Source organism: Culex pipiens, unplaced genomic scaffold (genome assembly GCF_016801865.2).
Source record: "Culex pipiens pallens isolate TS unplaced genomic scaffold, TS_CPP_V2 Cpp_Un0001, whole genome shotgun sequence".
NCBI classification, from domain to species: Eukaryota; Metazoa; Arthropoda; class Insecta; order Diptera; family Culicidae; genus Culex; species Culex pipiens.
In genome coordinates this window covers 755,964-780,477 of record NW_026292818.1, presented here as the reverse complement: position 1 = coordinate 780,477, position 24,514 = coordinate 755,964, and the positions used below count along the sequence as shown (strand labels likewise).

General features: G+C 36.3%; 2 protein-coding genes and 2 pseudogenes across 3 annotated transcripts in view; 3 read left to right on the top strand and 1 right to left on the bottom strand.

Moving 5' to 3' along the window:
- Positions 1–21,922, top strand: part of LOC120417784 (troponin C-like) — a 37,500-nt gene extending 15,578 nt beyond the window's left edge. For both annotated transcript variants that reach the window (XM_039579954.2, XM_039579946.2), the window contains exons 2-4: positions 11,025–11,338; positions 20,680–20,789; positions 20,855–21,922. In XM_039579954.2, coding sequence (XP_039435888.1) covers positions 11,025–11,338; positions 20,680–20,789; positions 20,855–20,883 — 453 coding nt within the window. In that variant the 3' untranslated portion in view covers positions 20,884–21,922. The remainder of the gene's footprint in view (positions 1–11,024; positions 11,339–20,679; positions 20,790–20,854) is intronic.
- Positions 623–1,917, top strand: LOC128093685 (glutamyl-tRNA(Gln) amidotransferase subunit C-3, mitochondrial-like). Its single transcript, XM_052711335.1, has 2 exons — positions 623–1,230; positions 1,308–1,917. The coding sequence occupies exon 2, from the start codon at positions 1,399–1,401 to the stop codon at positions 1,915–1,917; it is 519 nt and encodes a 172-aa protein (XP_052567295.1). The 5' UTR covers positions 623–1,230; positions 1,308–1,398.
- LOC120417777 (DNA polymerase subunit gamma-2, mitochondrial-like) lies at positions 1,925–2,994 on the top strand (annotated as a pseudogene).
- Positions 3,022–4,388, bottom strand: LOC120417341 (origin recognition complex subunit 5-like; annotated as a pseudogene).
- Positions 21,923–24,514: the final 2,592 nt, after the last annotated feature.

The following is a 24,514-nucleotide window of genomic DNA, read 5'->3' as shown; positions in this document are numbered from 1 at the left end:
ATTAATTGAATATGAACCTGTGAAAATCAACACTCTTGAACGAAGTATGAAATTTAGTGCCTATCCTTTGAGTTCGAGTCGTAGATTTTAATTGGGACGGGTGCAGGAAACCCAATTTATTCAAACCACTTTTTTGCAATTACACATTAAAAACACTTTAGAACAGGGTTGCCAGGTTTCCAGATAAATTTGGGAATGCCGGATATTAGAAGTGTCAGCCAGAATATATATTAATCATTTTCTGTGCCAGATTTTGACTGATTCAGAGACCAAAAAATCGATTGTGCGATTTGAAATCTTCAGACTTTTAAATTGATTCGAATTCTGCCATTCATTATTTTCAGAATTTTGTCAGACTGATTTTTCCAAATTTTTATCGTTACCTGGCCAGATTTCTTTTTTCAATTTTACCCTGGCAACCCTGAGTTTGAATATGATTTTCGAGTGAAACGTTGAATATTCAGCAGTCGTAGTATTTCATCTACCTCTCGTACTTAAAATCCACTATTTTGCAGCTTTTTGTAAAAACTGCTTTTTCAAAACAATTCCAACCGGATGTAATATCTAGAGTAAATTTTCAAAAGGTCCTATGTGCAAAATCCTCATTCTGAGAAATTTCATGTTGAAGTTTTGTGTGAGATTTTTAAATCCTATTTAAACACGTTTGAGTATTTTTGAATTCTAAAAACGCCAAAATGGACCTAAATCGATGCTTTTTATGTGCACTTTACGGGAATTATCAAAAGTCTAGTTTAAACTGATTTCTAAAGCAATTTGTTTCATACGACCTGTGAGTGCACATAGGACACGATTCATAGGACAAATTTTACACATAGGACTTAGCACATTGGACCTAATTCGTGTAACATTGCACATAAGACTTTTCCAAATTAAATTCAAATCCTGATTAAAATAAAACAACTTTTTTATTATAATTATGTTTACCCCACCCTCGCGCAACGTGTTGTCATCAGCTGATCGAGAGTATGAAATGTTTCAATGCTTCCAGAGCGGGAGAGAGAAACCGTTATGAGAATATGTTGACCAATCAGCGCTTCCGTCGGCATCTGTCAGATAGGTGCTGGAAAATCGACCTATCCGACAATGTAAATAATATTTTGCAGAGTACGCATAGAACTTGTGATGTTTTGACAATTTTCGGTTGGTTTTTTGCTTTTTTCGCGTTTTTAAGTGTTTTTATTCTTGTCAATCTGAAACACTTGTGTTCAGGTAAGTTTTTTTTCGAGTTTACAGTACGGTGACAGCTCGTAATTTGTTCGTTTCTTCGCGTTTAATTTTTATTACAGACGATGACGACTGCTGAATCTCCTCTCGCAAACAAACCCACATTCAGCTTATCAATCCCGTGTTCCTTCGTAGTTCGGCCCCTCGTGTGACATGATTGGAATTCCGTTCCATCTACGACCACCCCCGGGACGCACCCTCCACTCGCTGGTGAGGACCATTGCCTCAACGAAGCCGGCCGATTTATCCGGGACGCAGGACAAGAGCACCCGGCAAAAGATCAATTTCCACGAGCTTAAACATCCGAGCAAGGTTCCCCAGCGTCCAAACAAATCTCCGATTGACGGCCAGTCGACACCAACCCGCATCCCGGTGGACGCCCAAACGGTGCAACTGCTGGAGCGGTTAAGCCTGGTGGATCTGGACAGCGCCGAGGCCCACCGGACGCTCGAGGACGCGATCGAGTTTGCGTCGCAGATTCTGTCCGTGGACACCGACGGCGTAGAACCGCTGAACACGGTACTGGAGCGGGAGCGGTTGACGCTGCGCGAGGACCGCGTGTCCGACGGGAAAATCCAGCAGGATGTGCTGAGGAACGCATGCGTTACCGAGGAGGAGAACTTTGTGGCGCCACCGGGAAATATTCCGCTCGAGCAGGAACCGAGGAAGTGAGCGGGGGATGGTTGGTGGGAAGGGGATTGTGGGCTTCCGGCAGCTGCTGGAAGCTTGTAGGGATAATAAATTTGTAGCGTTAGGTTTGGGGGATAATGTTGTGGACGGTTTTAAGCTGAGCCCGATTGGACGAATGTTGCGCAATAATCTGAGAGATGAGTTTAGACGAGGGGAAGCTGGAACAGCGGTGTACGAAGGAAGTTCTGGGATTCCGATGCGGGAGAACCTGAGCTTTGTAAAGGAAACCTTTGATCCGAATGTACCGTTTGGAGTTACAATAGAGGAGCGATTTGCGAACGGGAAGGTTCCCTTGAATGATTCCTTGACCCTCAATCTGGACCACGGTCACACGCTCTCCTGCCGATACCTGATCAACCCGTCGACCTCCAGCAAGTTCATGTACAAGGTCCAACGTCAGCGCAAGATTTGGTGGATGCGATACGCGTGCGTTCCGGGTCGGTTCTTCATTTCGGACCCCCGCCAGGACGCGGACACGCGCGTTCAATCCGTCGCCATCAAGAGTCGCCTTGGCGGAGAGGAACTCACGCTGGAACAGCTGGAACTCTTTCCGGCGGACGCCGCCGCCCTCGTATGCTGCGGCTGCGTCAGTGCGTCGAAGTGGCCACGCTGCAGATCGTGCTGGATGCGTTTGAAAGTGGCGGCGATGCAAGCATGAGGATTAACCGCAAGCTGGCGCCGTTCAAGTGTGGCATCGTGTGTCTTTCCGACGGTAAGTACTGCGTTCTTGTTTCTGATTTGAGTTGTAACTGTCTTTCTCGCTTTCCAGACCCCGCCCTGATGCCGGAGTTGCGCGACCTGGCCAAACACCTGTGCAACGTGCTGCGCAAAGCGAACCTTAGCGTGCTCGACTGCTCCGAGCGTAACGGCAGTCGTTCCCTGGCCAAACAGCTGCACCATCTCGACTCGATTGCCGTCCCGTACTGCCTGCTGCTGCGCGACCAGTGTCTCCAGAATGGCCTCTTTCAGGTGCGGTACCGCGTCACCACCCTCAGCGAAACGATTCACATCTCGGATTTACCAGAATATTTATTGAAAATAGTAACAAGTTTAGTTTAATAAATACAAACACACGCAAGCGCAAGCTTAGAAGAAATCGCACAGGTATTGTCTCACGTTGAAGCCGACCATCTTGCCGATGTGCACGATAAAGTCCATTCCTACGGTGCACTGAAGTCGCGCGCTGCCGTCCATGATGGTTCCCTCGCTGGAGGCAAAGTTAAGGAACTTGAGATGAATCAGCGTTGAGATTTGCGCCAACAAGTTGCACGTCAGGCCGACCTTCTCGTCCAGAATGGCGTAAAAATGGCCAACAGCCGGTCGATGGTGAACGCCTTCGGTCCCAGCTGGGTGGCCATCTTCTCCGACACCTCGGCCTTTGCGTTGACCGACTGGAGGCGCTTCTTTTGCTTGCCGTGATATTCATAGACAGTCGTTTGTCCTCCTTGGCGGCGTTGTGACTCGCGAGGTACGCCGCAATCAGCAGGAACTTGGCGTAGAAGGGCAGTTCCAGGGTTTGCACCAGCCGCTTCATCGTATGCATCTGCTCGACGGATTCCGAAGAAGTCTGGTCGTCTACGGTGATGGGACGTAGCAACTCCTGGTTGACGTTCTCCATGCGCATGTAGATTGTCCCGAGGGCAAGTTTCATGGTTTTAGAAATATTCCGCCAAAGCCGGGTCACGTCGTCCGCGGCAGTCGTCCCGTCCAGCACCGGTTCGCAGTACTTGTGGAAGCACTCGAGCGCAACCAGCTGCAGCTCCTTCAAGTCGCGACACACCTTGAAGAACACGTTCAGGAAGATGTTGAGGTAGTTTTCGTAGAAATCGGGCGTCAGCATCTCCACAATCTTCAGATGCTTATCAATTTCCTCCTCCGACAAGTTGGCATGCTTGTAAGACCTAAAAAGTACAACCAATCAGTATCACAAATCGCCGTAAAACATCCAAAATAACCCTTACTCCAACTCAATCCTTAATTGCTCCCGCACCGCCTCGAAATCGTTCATCATAATCACCAAAATGTCCTTCTTGCTGTACTCGGCCACAAACAGCTTCACTACCGGCGCGAGCCCCGTCCTGACTAAGTACTTTTCAAACGGCAAATCCGACACGAGCAGCACGCACTGGCACGCACACGTTCAGCCCGGTCACCTTCGGCAGTCGCAGCAACATTGGCAGCACGTAGTGGTCCATGTCGCGCACCCGGTCGACGTTCTCCAGCACGACGATGTAGCTTCGCGAGGGCGACAGTCGCGCCAGCTGGGCCACAAAGTCCTTCATGGAGTCGACGCTGGCCAGCGAGGCGTACCCGTTGGCCGCGCACGGGACGTGACCGGTCAGCCGGTTCAGGATGGCCTTCGGCGAATCCTCGTCCCGACGGCGTCCTGTCGCACGTTGCCGTCCAATCCCGGGCGCCACACATCTGGAATGAAATATGAAATTAAACGCAAAAAACACTTTTTTTAAATTTAATTATCAGCTGCCAAAACGCAGTCATCGCATTATTTTCTAGGAAAAACTTACCTGGACACAAGTATTCAGCTTATAATAAGATTAAAGCACTTTTAAAACAAAAAAGCAAATAGAAACAACTGCAAATTGGCAAAACTTGAAAAGTCCTATGCGACTCTGCCAAATATTGTTTACATTGTCGGATAGGATGTTTTGCCAGCACCTATCTGACAGCTGACGACGAGAGCGCTGATTGGTCGATTTTCTCTCCTAACGGTTTCTCTCTCTCGCACTGCAAGCATTGAAACATTTCATATTCTCGATCAGCTGATGACTACACGTTACGCAAGGACTGGACAATCATGAAGATTGCAAAATATTTTTGTTTCAGAGTTTTATAAAAAACGACTTAACAAAATAACTAAAAATCATGCACCTTGGTCATTTTGATATGAGCGTATATGCATCATAATTGAAAAATGATATAAATGAATCATAAGTTGAATTGCTAAGGTTCTATGTGCACGCTTGACCCTAATGCACATAGGACTCCCACGTGGTAAAACGACCTATAATTATTTGGTGAAGAATTTATTGAGAATCGTTTTAGGTTGTTTTGTATTTTATCAATAACTGAAAAAATAAAAGGCTTTTAATAAATTGGATCAGCGGAAAGTGTAGTTTTCGGCTTGCAGAATTTCATGCAATAAATAACTCAGTTTGTTTACTTTTGTCGCATAGGACCTTTTGAAAATTTACTCTAGATATCAGTGTTTTTTTTATAATTTATTTTTTATAACGCAAAAATTAAGCTATTCTACTTACAGCACATCGAATACACATTGAACACATAAAATTATAATCTCAACATAAAACGGTACACATTTTTGTAGACAGTACAATAAATTTTATTTTACGTGTTTTTGGAATATTTTCTATAATATTTAACTTTGTTTATAAAGAAGGATCTTTTTATCGTTGAAAAAAAGGTCAAAACCAGATTATTTTTTCTCACTCTAATTTATCTAAATATGATATATCTTGCCATTATTTTGGAATATTTGGATGCCTTTAGAAACCAATTTTAAAGATTGAGCTAGAAAAGAGTAAAGACAAATTGGCAAGCGTCATAAAAAACGCATTAAGCACTGTCTAAATTTAGTATGTTCTCACATCAAGTAGATATCTGGAGTTTTTTTTTTTTTTTTAGTGGATTCTATAAACAAAATTTTGACTTTTTGCTTTTTGGGTGTTTTTTAAACTGCCCTGAGTCAGGGGTATTCCAAAACACCCAAAAAACAAAAAATCTAAAAACTCTATTCCCAAAAATCATAATCACAAATATTCAATAAAACTTTGTGGCCTCACCTTGGCCCATAAAAAAATTAGAAAAGTTCAATGTTACGATTAGCTTTGAAATTTTGTTAGAAAAAATATCTCAAAAAACATAATGCAATGTCACATTAAAGGTACTACAAAAAATCGTGCTTTCCATTTCATTAGGGCACAAAACTTTTGTAAACAAGAGTGTAGCCCTCTCACACCTTATGCAAACTGTCATTTGAGTGAAAGGGATACACTATTGTTTACAAAAGTTTTGTGCCCTTTTGAAATGTTAGGCTCCAAATAGCAAATATCTATGGATTTCTTTTCTCTTTTTCCATTCTGTGTTCCCTTTTTTTCATACTAAGGATTCCAAGTATTAAGTTTGGTTAATAGTAAAAAACAAACAGTTAAGTTATAGTTTACTTTTTTTTTTATTTATCAATAAAATTGTTAATTTAATCAAAAACAATTATTAGGAGAAGGAACCTTGAACATTAAATTTATTTTAATATTAACTCAAAACATCAATATTTTCAAAATAAAAACTTCAAAAATTGATTGGAAATAGAAGTGCAATCATCTAAAAACTATGTATTTTCCTGCGCTTATTTTTTTTAGCGTGATTGGACTAGTTTAAAATATTCAGGATTTTTGTAAAGTCAAGTGTGCATAAAGTTTTATTTTTGCCAAAAATCAATTTTTTTTTATCAAATTTTGCATTTTTTTTTTCTTCAAATAATGATAATTTTACAAAATAGCTTTCATTGATATTTTGAAAACTTATCCTATTAAAAAAAATCTATATTTTTTTTGACCCCATCCTTCGACTTTAACCAGATTTAAAGACATCAAATTTTAAAAATAATTTAAAATATTTGAGTCACATTATTATTTGGAACTTCTAGCTCTGAAAAAAAAACATGACAAGAAATACTCTGTATCATTTTTATTAAGAAAAGAAATCCCTTTGCTGGTTACAACACGTTTTCCACCTGCAAATAAATAAAACGTATTTTTTCCAATTTTGAAACATATAAAATAACGGGTATATATGCATTTTGAAACCATAAGGAATTTAATTTTGGGATCACAGACCGGTACAAAACGAAAAAGCTTAGCAGAGAAATATATATATTTACATAAATTTATTTGCAAATTTTTGGTAGTAGCTTGACTGTAATGATGTTTGAAGCATTTTTATATAATGTTTGCCTTGAATTTTAAAAATCAAGCTGGACGTTAGGTTTTTTTATTGCATTTTATTTTTTTATGGATGTTTTAAGTTGACAGACTCGAAAAATATAAAGATGAGTTCTTAAAAATGTGGTAATATGCCACAAGTTTCCCATGAATAGAACTTCTCCCAATTCTTTCCAAAATTCTAGTTTTGAACGTGTATCTTCAGATTAAGATTTGATTAAACGATACAAAATAAAATAGGCAAAATTAAATTTCAACCATGTCATAATTTGTTACTTAATATCTCAAATGACCAATCCCCGTTGGAATGTCAACATTCCAACTAATATTCGCCTCATCACTCAACACTTTGTCCGCATCTTTGTCGGCCACTTTTCCTGTGATGTGTCGCGTACCAGAACCGATCTCTCTTCCCTCCACCGCGGGACTTACAAGCTGCCTGTCAGTCAGTTAGGTAGAGCAAGTAAACAACCAGTCGGACCGACTGCCGAAGGCAGGCACGCACTCATTAATAAGTATTTTCGGTGAGATTTATAAACTCACTAATTTATCCGCTTTCGGCACGCCTCAACTCAACTCGAACGAATCTTTCCGGCTTTAAATTTTAAGCGGCGTGGGCGCGCGCTCAGCTATTTAAAGTGCTTCTGGGAAAGTTCAAATCATCCAACCGGCGTGGTCAATAATTTTGCCAGTTAATCTGACAGGAGTTCGATTTGTGTGGCTGGCGCGATTCGGCACGATTTGGCAGTTATTGAGGAATGTTGGGAGGGGCACCATGCGTCTCCATCGAAATGTTGCCGCTTTGAAGTTGGTTCGATGGGGGCGCGTGGTACTTCAGGAACGTAGAATGAGTGTTTGCTCTGCTACTAGAAAAGTCATCAAAGCACAAATCCTTTCTGCGTGCTCATCAGGACGAACGAGGCGAAGTGATGAGCAAATATTTGCTTAACCAATCGATGACGATGGTGGTGAGGAGGTCGTCCTGTGAATAGCTTCCAACCGTCAGCATGTTAGCTCAGCTTTTACAACTTTGCCACGATTTGAAAGCTTCCGGGGGCATCGACAGAATAAAATCATTTGACTTTTCCGACTGTCCCTAGGCCATTAGCACAGTTTTAGAAACGTCGCGCACATCCGCAATAAAACAAACTAATTAGCGAGGAAATCAATATCAAAACTGCATTTTATGAGTCCCTCAGTCATGGGGACCGTGTGTGACATTTCCATCATTCCGCCGCAGATGTCAAACATTTCAACCCCCATTTGGCCGGAACGATCTAAAAACAACCCCGCGGTCGTCAAAAGTCGTCCATCTAAAACGGATAAATTAATTTCACACCGCCGCCAGGGCAGCCTCAGCCAATGAATCAATCGTTAATAATTATATCGCCATCATTTGGCGCGCGGTCAATAATTTCACCCCGAAAATAACCATCCGTCAGCCGGGCGTGGTGGCAGTCCGAGGAAAAAGTCTTTTTCTACATCAAAATTACTATTTTTTGTTCGCGTTGGAACGCAAAGAATCCAAAAGGTTTTTATAGTTTGCTATAGCTGATTTCCAATGGCGAGTGAAAAGCAGCAAAAGTGTAGGAAATACCGATGGTTTTATAAATAAAATAAAAAAAAGAGAAAAGCCGCCAGCAAAAAAAAAGTATGATTAATGCTAGTGCAGCGCGGGGAAAATGGCCATTATGAGATTTGAAGAGATTTCCCCCTCTACCCCTTTGCCTCGAATCGCACATTAACATTCGAAGGAAAAGGAAGCCGGAAAAGGAAGAATTTGGCTCTGTTCTAGAGGAAAATGATAAAGTACTTCGGATTAGGAGCTGCTGGTTTGGAAGTCAGAGCTAAAATGGAGTGTAATGACCCGTGACAAGGGGCGCAGTCTTGGCCGTTTACGCAATGGTTCTGAAATGAAAGGAATGTTGACGATTTTGTTCTGTTGGAACATATTTGTAAAAGAAATTGGTATACTGAAACAGCTGGGAATTCCTGTGACAATAATTTTTGAAATATGTTTAGTTTCAGTACACACAATTTTAACCTATCAAAACTATTATTTTCTACTAAGTACTTAGCACTAAGTACTAATTTTTTTATAAATTTATGTACATATTTTGTGAGACCAGTCTGCTAGTTACATTATATGAAAACACCAATGCAAAAAAAAAATATTTTCCTTGGCCAGTTTTCTCTGAAAAAAGAGAACATCTAAATAAAAACACAGGAAAACTTATTTAGGCAAATATAATTATTAAATCTGAATTTGTAGTTTGCTCGACACTCTGCTGCTGGGTAATTCTCTGAAATTTCAATATTTTTTTAGATTTATATTTTTTTCAAAACTTTGTCAACACATAAGCTATTTTTAATTTTTTTTTAAAGCAAATCTTTTTTTAATTAAAATTTTTACCACTTAAAGTTGATTTCCCAAAAAACGTATTTCATTATTTTCAAAATGTTTTTGAAATGTTTTAGGAGACTTAAGAGGAATCTTTTGCGCTAAAGTTGCAAGACCTGATACCGGAGATATATTTTACCCGGAAAAAATGATTTTTGATAAAAAAAAATCAAAAATATTGTCGAACATGAATTTAATATTTATATTAATTATGACTTTTGCAATTTAAATTTTAAATCAAAATATAATTATATTGTCATGTATAGTCTAAAATGATTAATTTGAGTTTTTCATGACTCTTTGAAAGACTATTAATTTCAATAAAATATTCTTAATTGTTTTATTTTCTATTACCTTAAAAAAAATCTAAATATCAAGACGCTGGAAAATGATCTGTAACGAAATCAAGAAAATTGAAAAAAAGAAAATTGTTATATTTTAATGAAATCTGGAATAAACCAAGATTTTATCTTCTTTTTTATACCTATAACATTAAATGGAAGTCAAATTGATTTTTAAAGTGAATGAAACTGTGTAAAATTCCTTCAATAATGTATTATTATATCTTGATTACTTCCTTCAACCACGGTCCCTGAAATATCGACTGTATTTAATGAATGTTACTTTTAAGAAAACGTTTGCTACTATTCTATCATCAAAAAAAATGAAATAAATTAGAAAAAAAAAATCTGAGTCATATTTTACAAACAGAGAAGAGAATATAAGAAAAGTTTTGTTTGCAAAACTTTTGTTTTTATAAACCTTTTCAAATGAAAACTAATGAATTCAAATGAAAACAGATAAAAAAGACTGAGGAAATATTTGATGAATGTTGATATTTTTCAGTAGGTATTTTAAAATATATAAAATTTTACTGGTTTTCACGGAAGTTTGTTTTTCTTTCAGGGACTGTATTCCAGCAACCATTAGTACAATCTTCATTGTTTTTAAAGCAAATTTATAGGAAATGGGTCTCTTACAAAAAAAATAAAGAAAGGAAATTATATTTTCAAATAAAAATCTAAGAGTTGATTGGTCATGACTTCTAATGGTAAAAAAGTCACATTATAAACAAAAAAAAAGAGGTAGCAATAATTTGAAAACGAAGCTTAATGTCTCAAAATTCATACATTTCATACATACATACAATGGCTACACTTCCAAATCTTTTTTTTTTTACATTTTTTGACATCTAAAACTTATTCAAAAGCAAAGATTTTCAAAAATGGTTTTGTTGCGCAATTTTGTGTGTTATAAGTCCAATTAAAAATGGGTAAATTTTTCAAGAGTTGAAAAATTATGTTCTGAAAAATATTGTAGATTTTTGAATACCGTCATCAAGGGTTACATTGGGTCTGGGGGGTGAGATTGGGTCATACAAATTTCTGCATTTTTGTTTGGACGGCTGCAAAAAATATATGGAGACTTGTAAGGACAAACCAACAATGCAAAATTACTTCTTTGGTCATAGAAAAAGTACACAGTTTCATACAAATAAAAAATACTGAAATTAAATTTTCAAAATAGGTGAAATTTTTTGAAAGAATTGCTCCTCTACCTGTTTTACGTTATGCTCCCTTTAAAATGGTGATTTACAAATGGCAATAACTGTTTCTATTTGAAAGCTAATTTAAATGTGTTAAAACGATTTATTAACCAATGCAATCACTCAATTGATAAACTAAAACATAATTCCCCTTCTCCCGCAGGAAGATGAAGAGCAACGGTTGATCATCATGCGCAAGGCGTTCCAGATGTTCGACACGACCAAGAGCGGCCTGATCGAGACGGTCAAGATCTCGACGATCCTGAACACGCTCGGCCAGCAGTTTGACGAGGGCGAGCTGCAGGACCTGATCGACGAGGAGGACCCGGACAACACGGGGAAGGTCAACTTCGATGGGTTCGCCAACATTGCCGCCAACTTCCTGATAGAGGAGGAGGACGCCGAAGCGATGCAGCAGGAGTTGAAGGAAGCGTTCCGGTTGTACGATCGCGAGGGCAACGGTTACATTACCACAAGGTTGGTGTTCATAGCTCTTTGATTTTGTTGGTTGAACTCTCGACCTCGTTGTCATCGTTGATTGAAAGTAGCTTCTGATGTAAATCAGTTCAAAAACATCATTTCCATTTCCCAACTCTCACAACCTCCTAACCAAACATGTCCTAGTGACTCCGTTTTGTGCCATTTCTGCCTCCGCTCCTCCAGTCGACAGGCCCAGATAGTAATCCCACATTGAATTATTTAGTGCCCATCTAGGCGGATGTGCCTACGGTGCAAACCGAAAATAGTCTCAACTTTCTATGCTTCTACTAGCAGAGAGTGACGGCCTTTCAAACGGGACCTTTCCCCTGAGAAAGTAAGCTGGTCTAGCTTTTCCGGCGGCCACCGGACGAAGCCGAATCCAGGTCACACGACCGTGAAAATTTGCCTGCTCGCAGCTTCAGCTTTAGTGTGGCACATACCAAGGGTTTTTTTTTTCGTATAAGGTTGGCCGTCGTGTCCGACAGCAGGTGAGAAAGAGGGAGTAAGCGAAAAAAAAAATGAAAAGTTATATTGGAGACACCCATCTGCTGCTGCACGGAATAGAGTCTCCGACAACATTTTTTTGAGGGCGACCAAAGTGGAAGGGAGAAGAAGAAAAAACCTGTCAGAGTAAGCAGAATTATCATATAAATCAAGGGACAGAGGGGGGAACGGCTCAATGTTTTTGTCCCTGAGTTAGAAATTTATTGGGTTTACGCTTGAGCAAAGTTAATTTGCAGTTTTTTGGTTGAAAAAAAAAGAGAAAGATCAAGGCTGAATTAATATTAAATTATGTTATAGAATATGAAAGATCAAAAATTAATTTAAAAAGAGAATAGAAAATTTGGAAAACAAATTAAGTCTACAAATGATATCACAATTTTATTAAAAAGTGTAAAATAAATGTATGCTTCAAACTGTTTAACAGCGATTTCAGAAGATTTGTCACTCACTTTCATTAGCACAGACTGTACTAATTTTGGAAGGTTTGAAGTTCCTATCGAAAAAAAAAACTATGAAGTTTAAAGTTACCCTTAAAACGGTTTTGACTCAACACTTCGGGGTTTGCTAGATAGTTTGCATGCTTCTGCACCCTTTTCAAATGTTAATCCAGATTTTGAAGAATTTTATTTCACTGAAAACTATTTTTTCAGCAAAAAAAAAATTAACTCAAGATTTTTTTCTTTTCAAAATTGTTTGAAATATTTTTGTCATTTTTTTTAATCTTTACAACAGTTCATGTTGGAAATATCTTTATAAATTTTTAGATTGTCTTCTATTTTTTTTTTTAATACTTTTGTTGAAGTTTTTCATTGTTTCAAAGATGAACAGTTTTTTTATTGCAATGCTTTCGAGAATAAAGAATTCAAACATATATTTACGTTGTTTCAACTTAATAATATTTGTTTATCCTTTTTTTCTTACCCAGGCAGACGGTAATAACAAAATACATGCCATTTCAATAACAAATACTGTTAAAATAACAAAAAAGAATAACAAAGATTTATTCGGAAAATAACATAAAACATTATTAGTCTGTTGTTACAAAAACAATCCAATAACAAAAAAATCACAACGACGAATAACAAAAATGTTATTGGCCTAGTATTTTCAAATATCAAAAAATGTTATTCCCATGTTATTTCCGTCTGCTCGGGTATTCTATTCCATCACAATTTTTTTTTTATCAGTTATCATAGATTTAAAAAATTTAAAACATATATTCATATCTGGCTATATTTTTTGAAAATGTCTAATAAACAAAATTTCCATTTTTGCTTTTTGAGTGTTTTTAAATAGCCCTGACTCAAAGCGGTTTCAAAAACACCCAAAAATCTAAATGAAAAATTATGTTTATTGCACCTTGGGATTTTTGTGAGCTTTTTAATTTTTTTAAAACATTTATTTTTTTCTATTTTTTGAGGTTAAGATTAAATTTTATAATTTTTCAATAAATTTTAGTTTGAAATTAGGCAATTTTATTCTGTTTCTGTAAAATTTCGGTGTGCTGTTAAATAAATTTTTTTTAAATTATTGATTCTTGATTTTGTTTATTTTTGGTGGCAGTTCTTTCAAAGGGAAAAGACATAATTCTAACATATTTCAAAGAGTTTTATATTCTTGCAACATTATTTATTCCTGTTTCTGTTTCTGGACTCAAACATATTGAAGTTTTTTTTTCATATTCGAAAAAAAATCTGTTTTTAGACAATTCGTGTGGATATTTTTTTATTTTAAACTTGAGCTAAAAATTTTAAATCTATAATGTTACTGAGATTGTTGTATTATTTAAAAAATTTAAATTTCTTTCGGTTTTTCAAAAAAGCAGTTTTTTTATAAAATGAAGAAAAATCTGAGTTTGTCTAAAATTATTCAAAATAGGTCGCAGAGTTTTTTTTACAATTTTTTTTTTTTATTTTGATACAAATAAAAGTCAACTAAAAACAATCTGAAATTTATTTTGCTTGAGTCGAAAAAAAAAAATATTTTCTGAATTCTAATGTTTAGTTCTACGAAAAAAGATTTTTTTTTTTTTGCAAAGAGATATTCAGCTGAAATCGATTTAAAATCCATTCCTCTGCGTTTAGAATCATTTTTAGCATGTTTGGGTTGATTTAAAAGTCTTTTGAATTTTTGAAAATTTTCGGTGTTTAGTATCGCAAACAGATTTCTTTCGCAAAAAAATGTTTGCATCAAATCTTACATTTTTTGAAATCTAATGATTGCAAAACAACTGAACTAGTTTAAAATGCACTTTAAAACACTTTTTGCATAAAAATGTTGAGACTATGGTTTGTTATTTCTTTTCTTTGCCGACCCCCCTCCTCTCGATCCCAGCCAGAGAAGAGGGACAAGAACTTTGAAAAATATTTGCATCGGCCTTAGATATTTTATAAATAATGATTGCAAAAAAAATTGGGCTTGTGTAAATTGCATTATGAAACATTTTTATCGTTTAATGGTTAGAACATTTTTGACCAAGTTGGAATATTTGTTACCTTACAGATAATGTAGACATTTTTAATCACTGAATTTTGTTATTTTTGGCAGATATTTTTTTCAATTCAACCCTCTTGGAGTTCATTATTTAAAACAGTTTGAATTTAGGAAATAATTACTGACCCTTGGTCCCTTCCAGATTTGTAAACTTCTACACAGAAAAAAAAATCAATTCTCGTAATCGTGAATTAAGTTCACGAATGTGAGAATCACGAAGGAATTTATTCATGAGTATGGTGCATTTGCACTATAAACGTGCATATATTCCTTCGTGGTACTCGCATTCGTGAATTTAATTCACGATTTCGAGAATTGATTTTTTTCCGTGTAACAGGACCTTATTAAAACAAGCTTATAGAACGAAAAAAGATTACGGGTTTAGCATATTGTAAATTATTTGGCAGTGCGTGGCCGAATGGTTACGCTGTCCGCTTTGTAAGCGGATGATTCTGGGTTCGATTCCCATTTGCTCCAACCTTCCATCGGATGAGGAAGTAAAATGTCGGTCCCGGCCTTGGTTGTTGTTAGGCCGTTAAGTCATTCCAGGTATGGGAGTCGTCTTCCTGCTATAAGTACAAACAACACACCAAACCAAGCCTACTCCGGTGGAATCGCTGGCGGCGGTTGGACTCGCAATCCAAAGGTCGTCAGTTCAAACACTGGGGTGGAAGGTTCCTTTGAGTAGAAAGAGGTTTGGGTGCTCTCCCCATTCAAGCCTTCGGACTCCTAGGTTCGAGCAGAAACTTGCAATAGAGACCACAAAAGACCCGGGGGTCGTTAATGTGGATGGTTTGATTTGATTTTAAATTCTTTGGCTCATTTATTCTGAAAAATCATGCCTGATGTAGGGGAACTATAATAAATAGCTAAAACAAAAGTGAGCAAGCAACTCTTCATTGTTGATACATCTGAAAATGTTAATTTAATAGCGAAAAACGGCAAAAGTGATGAGAATTGGTCGAACGGCTTAGAGTGATTAAAATGGGCATATTTCCCCTATATTATTCACATCATATAACTTAATCCCAAATCCAGAATTCCTTCTTCAGAAACAACTCCACGCGCACATTTCATTCGATTGGAATTTCACGCCAGCAAATTCTTCCACCTCCGACCCCGTGTCAACCCCTCCAGAAAAACAAGACAATTTCGCACACACTTCCCCCTTCGTTCGAAAGTCACGGCCTCCTGGACCATCTGCTGTGTATCACCCGACTCGGCCGACGTCGCGACGCCAACGTCGACGTCGTCGGTCGTGCGGTTTCACCCTCTATTTCCAATGTCCCGCGATCCCGAAATTTTCGCCCATGGCCTCCTTGGTCGGGTTTGGGGGGGTTGACAGGTTGACTAGCACCTTTTCCTTACCGCACAAAAAAAATATCTCTAAATCCAACTCGAACCGGTATAAATCTGCCGGGAGTGACTTTTATGGGCGTGTTTGTGAGATGGTGTTAAAATAAACAGTTTACAGTTTTTCATTGCTGCCACATTCCACTTTGGCAGAACTCTGGACAAGCCAGATGATGAGTGAATGAATGTTTTCATTCTGGTTTTTTTTACCTCCTTTTCCACACCCTGGTCAACATTCCTAAAGCAATCTGGTGGTAGTGGTCAACAAGTGAGGAAACTGACCGCAAAGTTATCTGGATGTAACACTTGGTGCCGTTGTTGATGTCGCCGCTAATTGGTTTTTCACCGGCGAGACTCAAAATGTGACACTCGCAATTTAACACCACCCTTGAATTGGTGAATAGGGTTGACAGCGACAGATATACCATTGTGAAGGTTTCTTCTCGTAATTCGAAACGACTTAATTCTTTCAAAAGCGTTCATAGGAGTTACGCTATTTTCAAAACCTACTTTTGACCTCGCCTTCTCTTCTCTGAAAGAAAGCACCTGGAGGACGCGTAGGCGAACACACCAATCTGTCATAAATCATCTTAGTAGTGTAAACACAAGCCGCCGTCACAACATTCGTTGCCACTTTTTCGTCAAAGTAAATAAACACATCTGTCTTGTTGTGGAATTTCTACTGACGAGAAGCAAAAAAAATCAAAAGGACCGCACGTCTCCATCGTTGAGGTGTTGATTTTTTTTGTAAAGAAGCCACTAACTGAAACATTAGTGATGATGAGAGGACATTTTGTGGGTTTTAAAGCGATGAGAAATGTGAAAAATGTGGTATTCTAGACACGAAAAAAAATTCAAGTTCATTGCAGAAACCTTTATGACACTATATTTGAATATATTTCGATGCTTCTGTGCTCTCTTACTAAGCTTGCTGGAAATCCTATCTATTTTTTTTTTTTTTCATAAAATTATTTTTATTAGGTCCTTTTCGGTACTGGGACCTGGTTAGGACCGAGTCGGCTTTTGTAATTACATTTGACTTAATAATTACAGAGGATCTTGTGTGTAAATGTTAGTGGGAGGGAAGCCGATTACCCGCGGCCTACTCGGGGTTAGTAGGGAAGGGATTGATGTTAAAGACAAGGCGTGGGAAGGGAAGTGGAAATCCTATCTAGTTAGCATAAGAAAGCACAAAGGCATCGGTACACAGTAAAAAAACAGTTTAAATTTAGAAGGTTGAATATTACCTCTTTTTTGATGAAATTTTACCTCAATTTAGATTGAAAAATTGACATTACACCAGAAAAGTGGTAAAATTACACATTTTCGGAGGCAAAATTACACATTTTATCTGACATAAAAGATGTCCCTTTCCCAGATAATATTACATCCATGATCCATGATTTATTTTACTTTGTATAAGTGTCATTTATTGATTTGAAAATATTTGAAAAAAAAAGAAATTTTATGAAAGGTTTTCAAAAGACGACGTTTTTTTCATGTACTCATATGTTGACTCGGCCGACGTTTTTTCAATGAGAAAATTTACCAATGTTTCATTTTTTTAACATCGAATTAACAGTTTTAAAAATTAAGTCGACTGGAAAATGGAGGCTAGTTGTCTAGTAAACAGTAAAACACTGGAGTCATCATTTTTTTTTTGTTTTTTTTTTTTGTTTCTTTTTAAGAATGGGTTTTAGTAAGTGTGTGAACGTGGTAAAATTACATCTGGGAAGGGAGTCATCAATAATGTCAGAAAAAAGTGTGTAATTTTACTGCTTTTCTGGTGTAATGTTACTTTTTCAGTCTAAATTGAGGTAAAGTTACATCATAATAGGGGTTATATTCAATCATCAAAAATTACACCTTCCAAATTTATACTATTTTTTACTATTGAAGCAGAATTCAAAAAAATCCTCAAATTTATAGACATTTTCAGCAGCACAAATTGCATAGCAAGTACTACAGAAGTATTTTTCAGTTGCAAATTTAACAATTTTTTCGTGTAACTTCAATGAAAACTTTGACAAAAAAAAGCATAAATTGGCACTTTTTTTGACTAAGCGATTATTTATGCATTTTCAATTTATTAGAGTAATTTTAGAAATAGAGCTTGAATTTCACAATTTACCATATTTTAAAATTTATTGTATAGAATTTTTGTAAAATTTAATTTTTTCACAAAACATCGCATTTTCAAACATTCTAAAACTTTCATAATTTGCAATAAGAGTTTTAATAGACATTTTCATAAAATTCATGAAAATACACAAACTTTCAATATTTTTAATGGAGGTATTCAACGTGCAAAATTGTGTTTACAAAAAATATATAATAAAGTAAAAATGCATTTCAAATTTTGCATCGTTCGATATTCGTTAAAAAAAGAAAATTTTATAATGTTAAAGAAAATTTAAATTTTTTTTTGGTATTTTTATCAATAACGGTAATTGCAGAATTTTAGAATTTTACAATGAATAAAGCGGAGAAGTAAAATGAAAAATTGCATCGTTTTTTAGCCATATTTAAAACTACTAAAATTTAAGATTTTAAAATAATTTTTGAAAATTTGAATATTTTTAAGACAAACGATTTTTGTAAAATGTGGATATTTTACAAAATAAAACTTAAATATTGAGCAATTCTCACTAACTTGGACTTCGCACTAAATTATTGCTATCGATCGCACTATTGCGACTTGTCAAGCTGGCTTGGGAAACTTTAATTTTCTCAAAAAATGATCAAAGCGAGCCGATGTTGCACACCTGTCAATCGCAATTTTAAAGTGCGAATGCCCAGTTTGGTGGAAACTGCAACTGGAAATGTAAATAAACACCTGCTGGTTGCCTAGTTTTTTCGAAATTCTGTTGTCAAAAGTGCGAGAGAAAAGTGCGGGCCAAATCCAAGTTACAGTGCAAGGATCAATAATTTCAAATAATATTTTTTTTAATAATAGTATTTTGCGAAATATTTTGAATACTGTAGGCTTTAAAAGTTTAACCAAATTTTGTTTCAATAAGATAATTGTATGAAGAAATTTTAAATGAGATATCGTCCATTGTCGTTGGTAAGGTTATTGCAATAGTACAATCGTAATTCGATAACGATTCGATATTTTTAAAGAGGATAAGATCTACTCAGAATCTTAAAAGTCATTTTGCAATTTTTGGTTTTCTCAAACGAATTTGTAATCATTTTTTGACAAGCTATCCATTAGAGTGTAACAAAAATGACTTTTTGGCGGGCATTCAAGGGTTTGTTCCGGTGGGCATACTAAGCCCAAATTCAAAATATGAGCTTGATTGGACGTAACAGGAGCTGGCGCTTTGCATTTGAATTTTAAATGGGATTTAACCCGTAAAAAAGATTTTTTTCAAAGGCACTTTGGCCACTGAAGCGTTTATTTTCAACATCATTGGCGTGTAGGCCAGATCCTTGCGCATCTTTTGGTATAAATAACATTGAAATTTGGAGCACCTGGAGGTCGGTACAGACCTTCAAAGTTTGGCATTTTTTCAAAAAATTGACCCTAGCAAAATCAAATGGCGTCTAGAGCGTCGCGAGGCGCGACGCGTATCTTTTTTGCCGGGGCCGATTTTTCGAAAAAATGCCCTACTTTGAAGGTCTGTACCGAGCTCCAGGGTCCAATGTTATATATACCAAAAGATGCGCAAGGATCTGGCCTACACGCCAATGATGTTGAAAATAAACGCTTCAGTGGCCAAAATGCCTCAAAAAGTGACATTTTTGAAAAAATCTTTTTTACGGGTTAAATCCCATTTAAAATTCAAATGCAAAGCGCCAGCTCCTGTTACGTCCAATCAAGCTCATATTTTGAATTTGGGCTAAGTATGCCCACCGGAACAAACCCTTGAATACCGGCCAAAATGTCATTTTTGTTACAACCTACTATCCATACAAAAAATCTATGAATGTAAAAATAAACTTAATCTTACGAACAGATTTTCTGACCGTTTTTGTGTCTGTAATTTTTTTCACTAACCACGATTTTTGACAAATGAAAAAAAGTCGTTAAAAAATGCCTGTTTTTTAAATTATCAGTTGAAGTAAAAACCGTACCAGAAAATGCCTTTCCAAAATGATTTTTTCCTTTACATTTTTTTAGTTATTTAGCTGTAGTCACTTGGCTGATTTTCATGTCTAAAGGCGAAACATTAATGCCCTAACTTAAAATATTGTCAGGATTTGAAAAAACATAGCATTTGAAAATGAGCTTTCAAATATGTTTCATTCGGCTTTTTTGGGGTTCGGTTGAAAACGTAATTTCAAGCCATGTTTTATACCTTAAGGGTGCACAGCAACGAAGGATGTTGTTGTCTTCTTATTCCAAAATTGTCAAACTTACGGACCCAATCCTGCAACTACGGGATTGTAAAATTAGTGAAACTTTGTTGTAAATTACTTTGTGGACAGTATTTTAGGGGAAGAATCAAACAATATTTCGATAGTACCCGTAGTTTTGATGATACTAAAATGTCTGCAACAAAAATCTGGGTGCAAAAGTTCTGGTTGCTGTGCACCGTTAAAAGCAAAAGTATCACAAAATTCAATAAAAAAATAACAGTAAAAGTCTGTTATTGGAGAGTTCCTAATTTTTTTCATTCAAATATCACGGTTTGGGTTAGCGTCTTTTTCTTAATATCAGCATTGCAAATATTATTTAATTAATTTAATCTCTCAAATTACTAGTTTTTTTTCCACTCCACAACACATGTTCCTATCCTTGCCCGACATCAACCATCCGTTCGACAAAGCACACACACACCAGACACACTTCCAGTCACGCAAAGATTTATCTCCTCATCTTAGTTTTCCCAATTCACTCGTGTTCATCATCATTAGCAAGTGAAATGTTGGCGGCGGCGTCGGCGGTTCCTCTGTTCAAATAAATGCTTCTTTCTTTCCTTTTTTTTTGCCCACCAGGCGCCATCGTTTTTCATCATCCGGTCTTTTTTGCTTCTTTTCAGTACACTGAAGGAGATCTTGGCCGCCCTGGACGACAAGCTGTCGAGCGAGGACCTGGACGGAATCATCCAGGAAATCGATACCGACGGTTCCGGCACTGTTGATTTCGATGGTAAGATTGAATGAGCTAGGCTGCTCTTCTGAAGATGCTAATTATTATGCTTGTTTTGTTTGCAGAATTCATGGAGATGATGACCGGAGAATAATTTGCCGATTACCGGGGAAAAAGATCCGGCTTGCCATGCCATCATCGTCCTCCCCCGCCCAAAACAGCTCCAAGCAACAAACAAAACGACAACGTAGCGATATACTAGTGAGAGTTCCAGCAATTTCTTCTTTTTTTTCTTCGTTTGTTTGTGCCAAAACACGTGTCCACCTCCACCATCTTGCCAGCATCGATAACAAAAAAGAAAACAAGAGCAACGTGGGCTCGACATCTGTGCTTCCGGTTGACTACCAACCGAAGAAGTCAGGCTCGAGGTTTCTTCATTTCAGAAAGATGCCGGATTGCAATTCACCTGCTTTCAAATACAATTTTACCTGCGCTGTTCTTTTGCTCCCTTTCAATCACGTACACCACTTTCCATTTCAAAACACTTTGCCATCCGAGGCGAAATTCCTTCTAAAAGCTTCGTTTTATGCTCTACTCGAAACTACCTTCTACCACTATCTTGGTGGATGTATACTTTCACATTTCTTACTATCTTCTTCTCACTGTCTTCTTCATTCAGAGAAAAAAAAAACCTATTTTCGAATTCAAATTGACTTGCAATTGAATTTTATTCAAATTATACGTTCTCTTCCACTTTCAACCTCCTCAAGACGAAGAACCTCTCTCTTGACTTGTTTTTCCTTCCCGTTCAAAACATCTGTCACAGCTGCCACTCTTCCTCTCTTTTTTCCTGCTCGTTGCATCTGCTTGTACAATCTGCTTCACAAGTAAGATGGAAGCTGCTGTTTTGTTTTTCACCCTCTTCACCCCTTCTTTCACTTTCCTCTCCACAACCACTCTGTACTATTTTCCTTTTCTTTTCCTCCTCTATCCACCACTTGCTCTATCTTTTCACACACACTTTCATCATCCACAAAAATGTCACTTTGCTAGGATTTTTTGTTTTCTTTTGAGTCAAGCAATAGAATACCACACTTATTGTTCATTGTAGATATGTTTAAGAGAAAAAAATAAAGATGATATGATGTAATGTTATGAAAACGAGAATAAAGTGCCACACTATTTATTTTAAATGTCGAGTGTTTTTATTGTTCATAATGCATTTCTTTTTCAGATATTCGAAAAAATATTATGATTGAAACACATAGGGGAAGGTGGGGCAAGACGACCATATGGGGCAAGAGGAACAATCGCTAGTAAGGCCGTAATTTTTAAAATTATGATTATTTCCAGTATGAGGAATTGTTGCTAGCAATGCAATAAGCTGATTCTACTACCACATAACCAACAAAACGACGTAAACGCCACGGGGCATAATATTGAATGAAGTTTTTTTCAAAACCTTTGTTTCCTTATAATATTTAGAAAGTACAAAATAAGGCTTAGGGTTCGTTTTAAGGCTCATATTATCAAAATGCTATTTTCCTAGATCAGTAGTGTCCCTACCAATGACTTGCACGTATTATAACGTATGATTTATGTTTTGGTTATTTTTGTAGAGAGTTTTAAAAATATCTTGTTTAGGTGGCGCAAGTGTACCATATGGATTTTTAGTATGGAAAAAAATACGAATTGCTGCAGCAACAGATTTAGTTGTGAAAAAAATACTTAAAAGTTCTTAAAAACTGATAATCAATTGTTTAAAAAATTGTCCATACACGATATAATAATATCATGAAAATTTACTATTTATCATCTAAGTAATATTTTTTTTCGTAAAAACGGAATTTTTTTTAGTAAAATATTATTTTTATTCTGAAAATAAAAGAAACGTTTCAAATACATCATAATCTGATGTATCTAAGTGATAATAGTTCAATTGTTGTTCGTTGTTCGTCTTGCCCCACTAGTTGAGTAGAACGTACGAAAAATCAAAAAAATTAAAATCAATTTTTTACATTAAAAAACAGATTTTTTTAAAAACTTGTTCTATCAAAGTCTCAGTCAAGACCTGGAATAAGATGATTCCAATAAATCCGACAGATTTTTTAACGTTTTTAATGGGTTATAACGAGCATTTCCTTAGCTTGTTCCACTTGCCCCACTTTCCCCTAAAGGATTTGACGATATATCCTGCAAAGCCATTTATATTTTTCACAAGAATCTGTCGCATTAAAATGTATATAAAACCAGCAAATTTGGGAGTGGATTAAGATTGAGTGGTTAATATTTCTCATATATTTCATATTTCGATCTCCTTTAAACTTAAATAGTAGTTTATGCAACAAGTTGCAAAAAGAGGATTTTTTCAGCACGAGTCGTACATTTATCCAACGAGGTTCACCGAGTTGGATAAATACGACGAGTGCTGAAAAAATCAAGTTTTGCAACTAGTTCCATACAACATTTTTTGCAATTTCGGAAAACACCCATTGAGTGAAATTTTAAGTCGAATTTTCATGTATTTTGTCAATAAATCGTTTAAATCAAAAAAATGTTGAAAAGTGTTACTTTTCGAAACAAGTGCTGAAAAGTTCAACTTTTCAGCACCCATTTCAGTGCTGAAAAGTAGAACTTTTCAGCATTTATTTTGAAAAGTGTTGTTATTCGATTCTGCTATTTTTGGTACAGAAAAGTAGGCTATTTCGTCGTTCCAGAATGACAGGAAAAGTAAGTAGTTTCACGACGGAATTGCAAAAAAATGAATTTACAATCGAAAAGTGTTCCACTTGCTAGATTCACGCATTTTTTTTTTTTTTGTTTTATTTTTCATCTATCATGCGATGCTAAGCAATTTAAAGAAGTGTCTATCCAAAAATATTGTCAAATGGATCAGAAAATTCATCACAGTTTTCGTTTATGATTATTGTTCATCAGACCAAACCTATCAATTATTGCAAATTAGGAAATTTTTTCTCAATTTTCAATCGATACAAACTGATTTACTCATACTTCTGAAAATAAATCAAACTTTAAAAATATTGACAAACGTTTTGTCCTCTTGAAATATTGGGCCTTATTTTTAAATTCTAAGTTACTTTATTCAATAAAACTAATAATAAATTTCCTTTTTTGACCATAAAAATCGGAATAACTGCCTCCAGAATATCGATGATTTCAAATTGAATGCTTTATGAACTCCCCCTCCTTCAAAATCCGAAAAATCAAGGGCAAAAAAAATACTTTTTCAAAAAACCTTAAAAATTTCAATGGAAATAGACGCGCAATCAACTGAAAACAATTTAAAATGAATATTTTTGCAATTCCGTCGTGAAACTACTCACTTTTCCTGTCATTCTTGAACAACGAAATAGCCTACTTTTCTGTACCAAAAATAACAGAATCGAATAGCAACACATTTCAAAATAAATGCTGAAAAGTTCTACTTTTCAGCACTGAAATGAGTGCTGAAAAGTTGAACTTTTCAGCACTTGTTTCGAAAAGTAACACTTTTCAACATTTTTTTGGTTTAAACGATTTATTGACAAAATACATGAACATTTGACTTATAATTTCACTCAAAGGGTGTTTTTCGGAATTGCAAAAAATGTTGTATGGAACTCGTTGCAAAACTTGATTTTTTCAGCACTCGTCGTATTTATCCAACTCGGTGAACCACGTTGGAATGTACGACTCGTGCTGAAAAAAACCTCTTTTTGCAACTTGTTGCATAAACTACTATTTTTCGCATGATTAGTCAATTTATGAAAAATATTGTATTTTGT

Bases quoted from the DNA above. Each gene is read 5' to 3' on its own strand.
- LOC128093685 (XM_052711335.1), top strand. From the start codon at position 1,399: ATGATTGGAATTCCGTTCCATCTACGACCACCCCCGGGACGCACCCTC.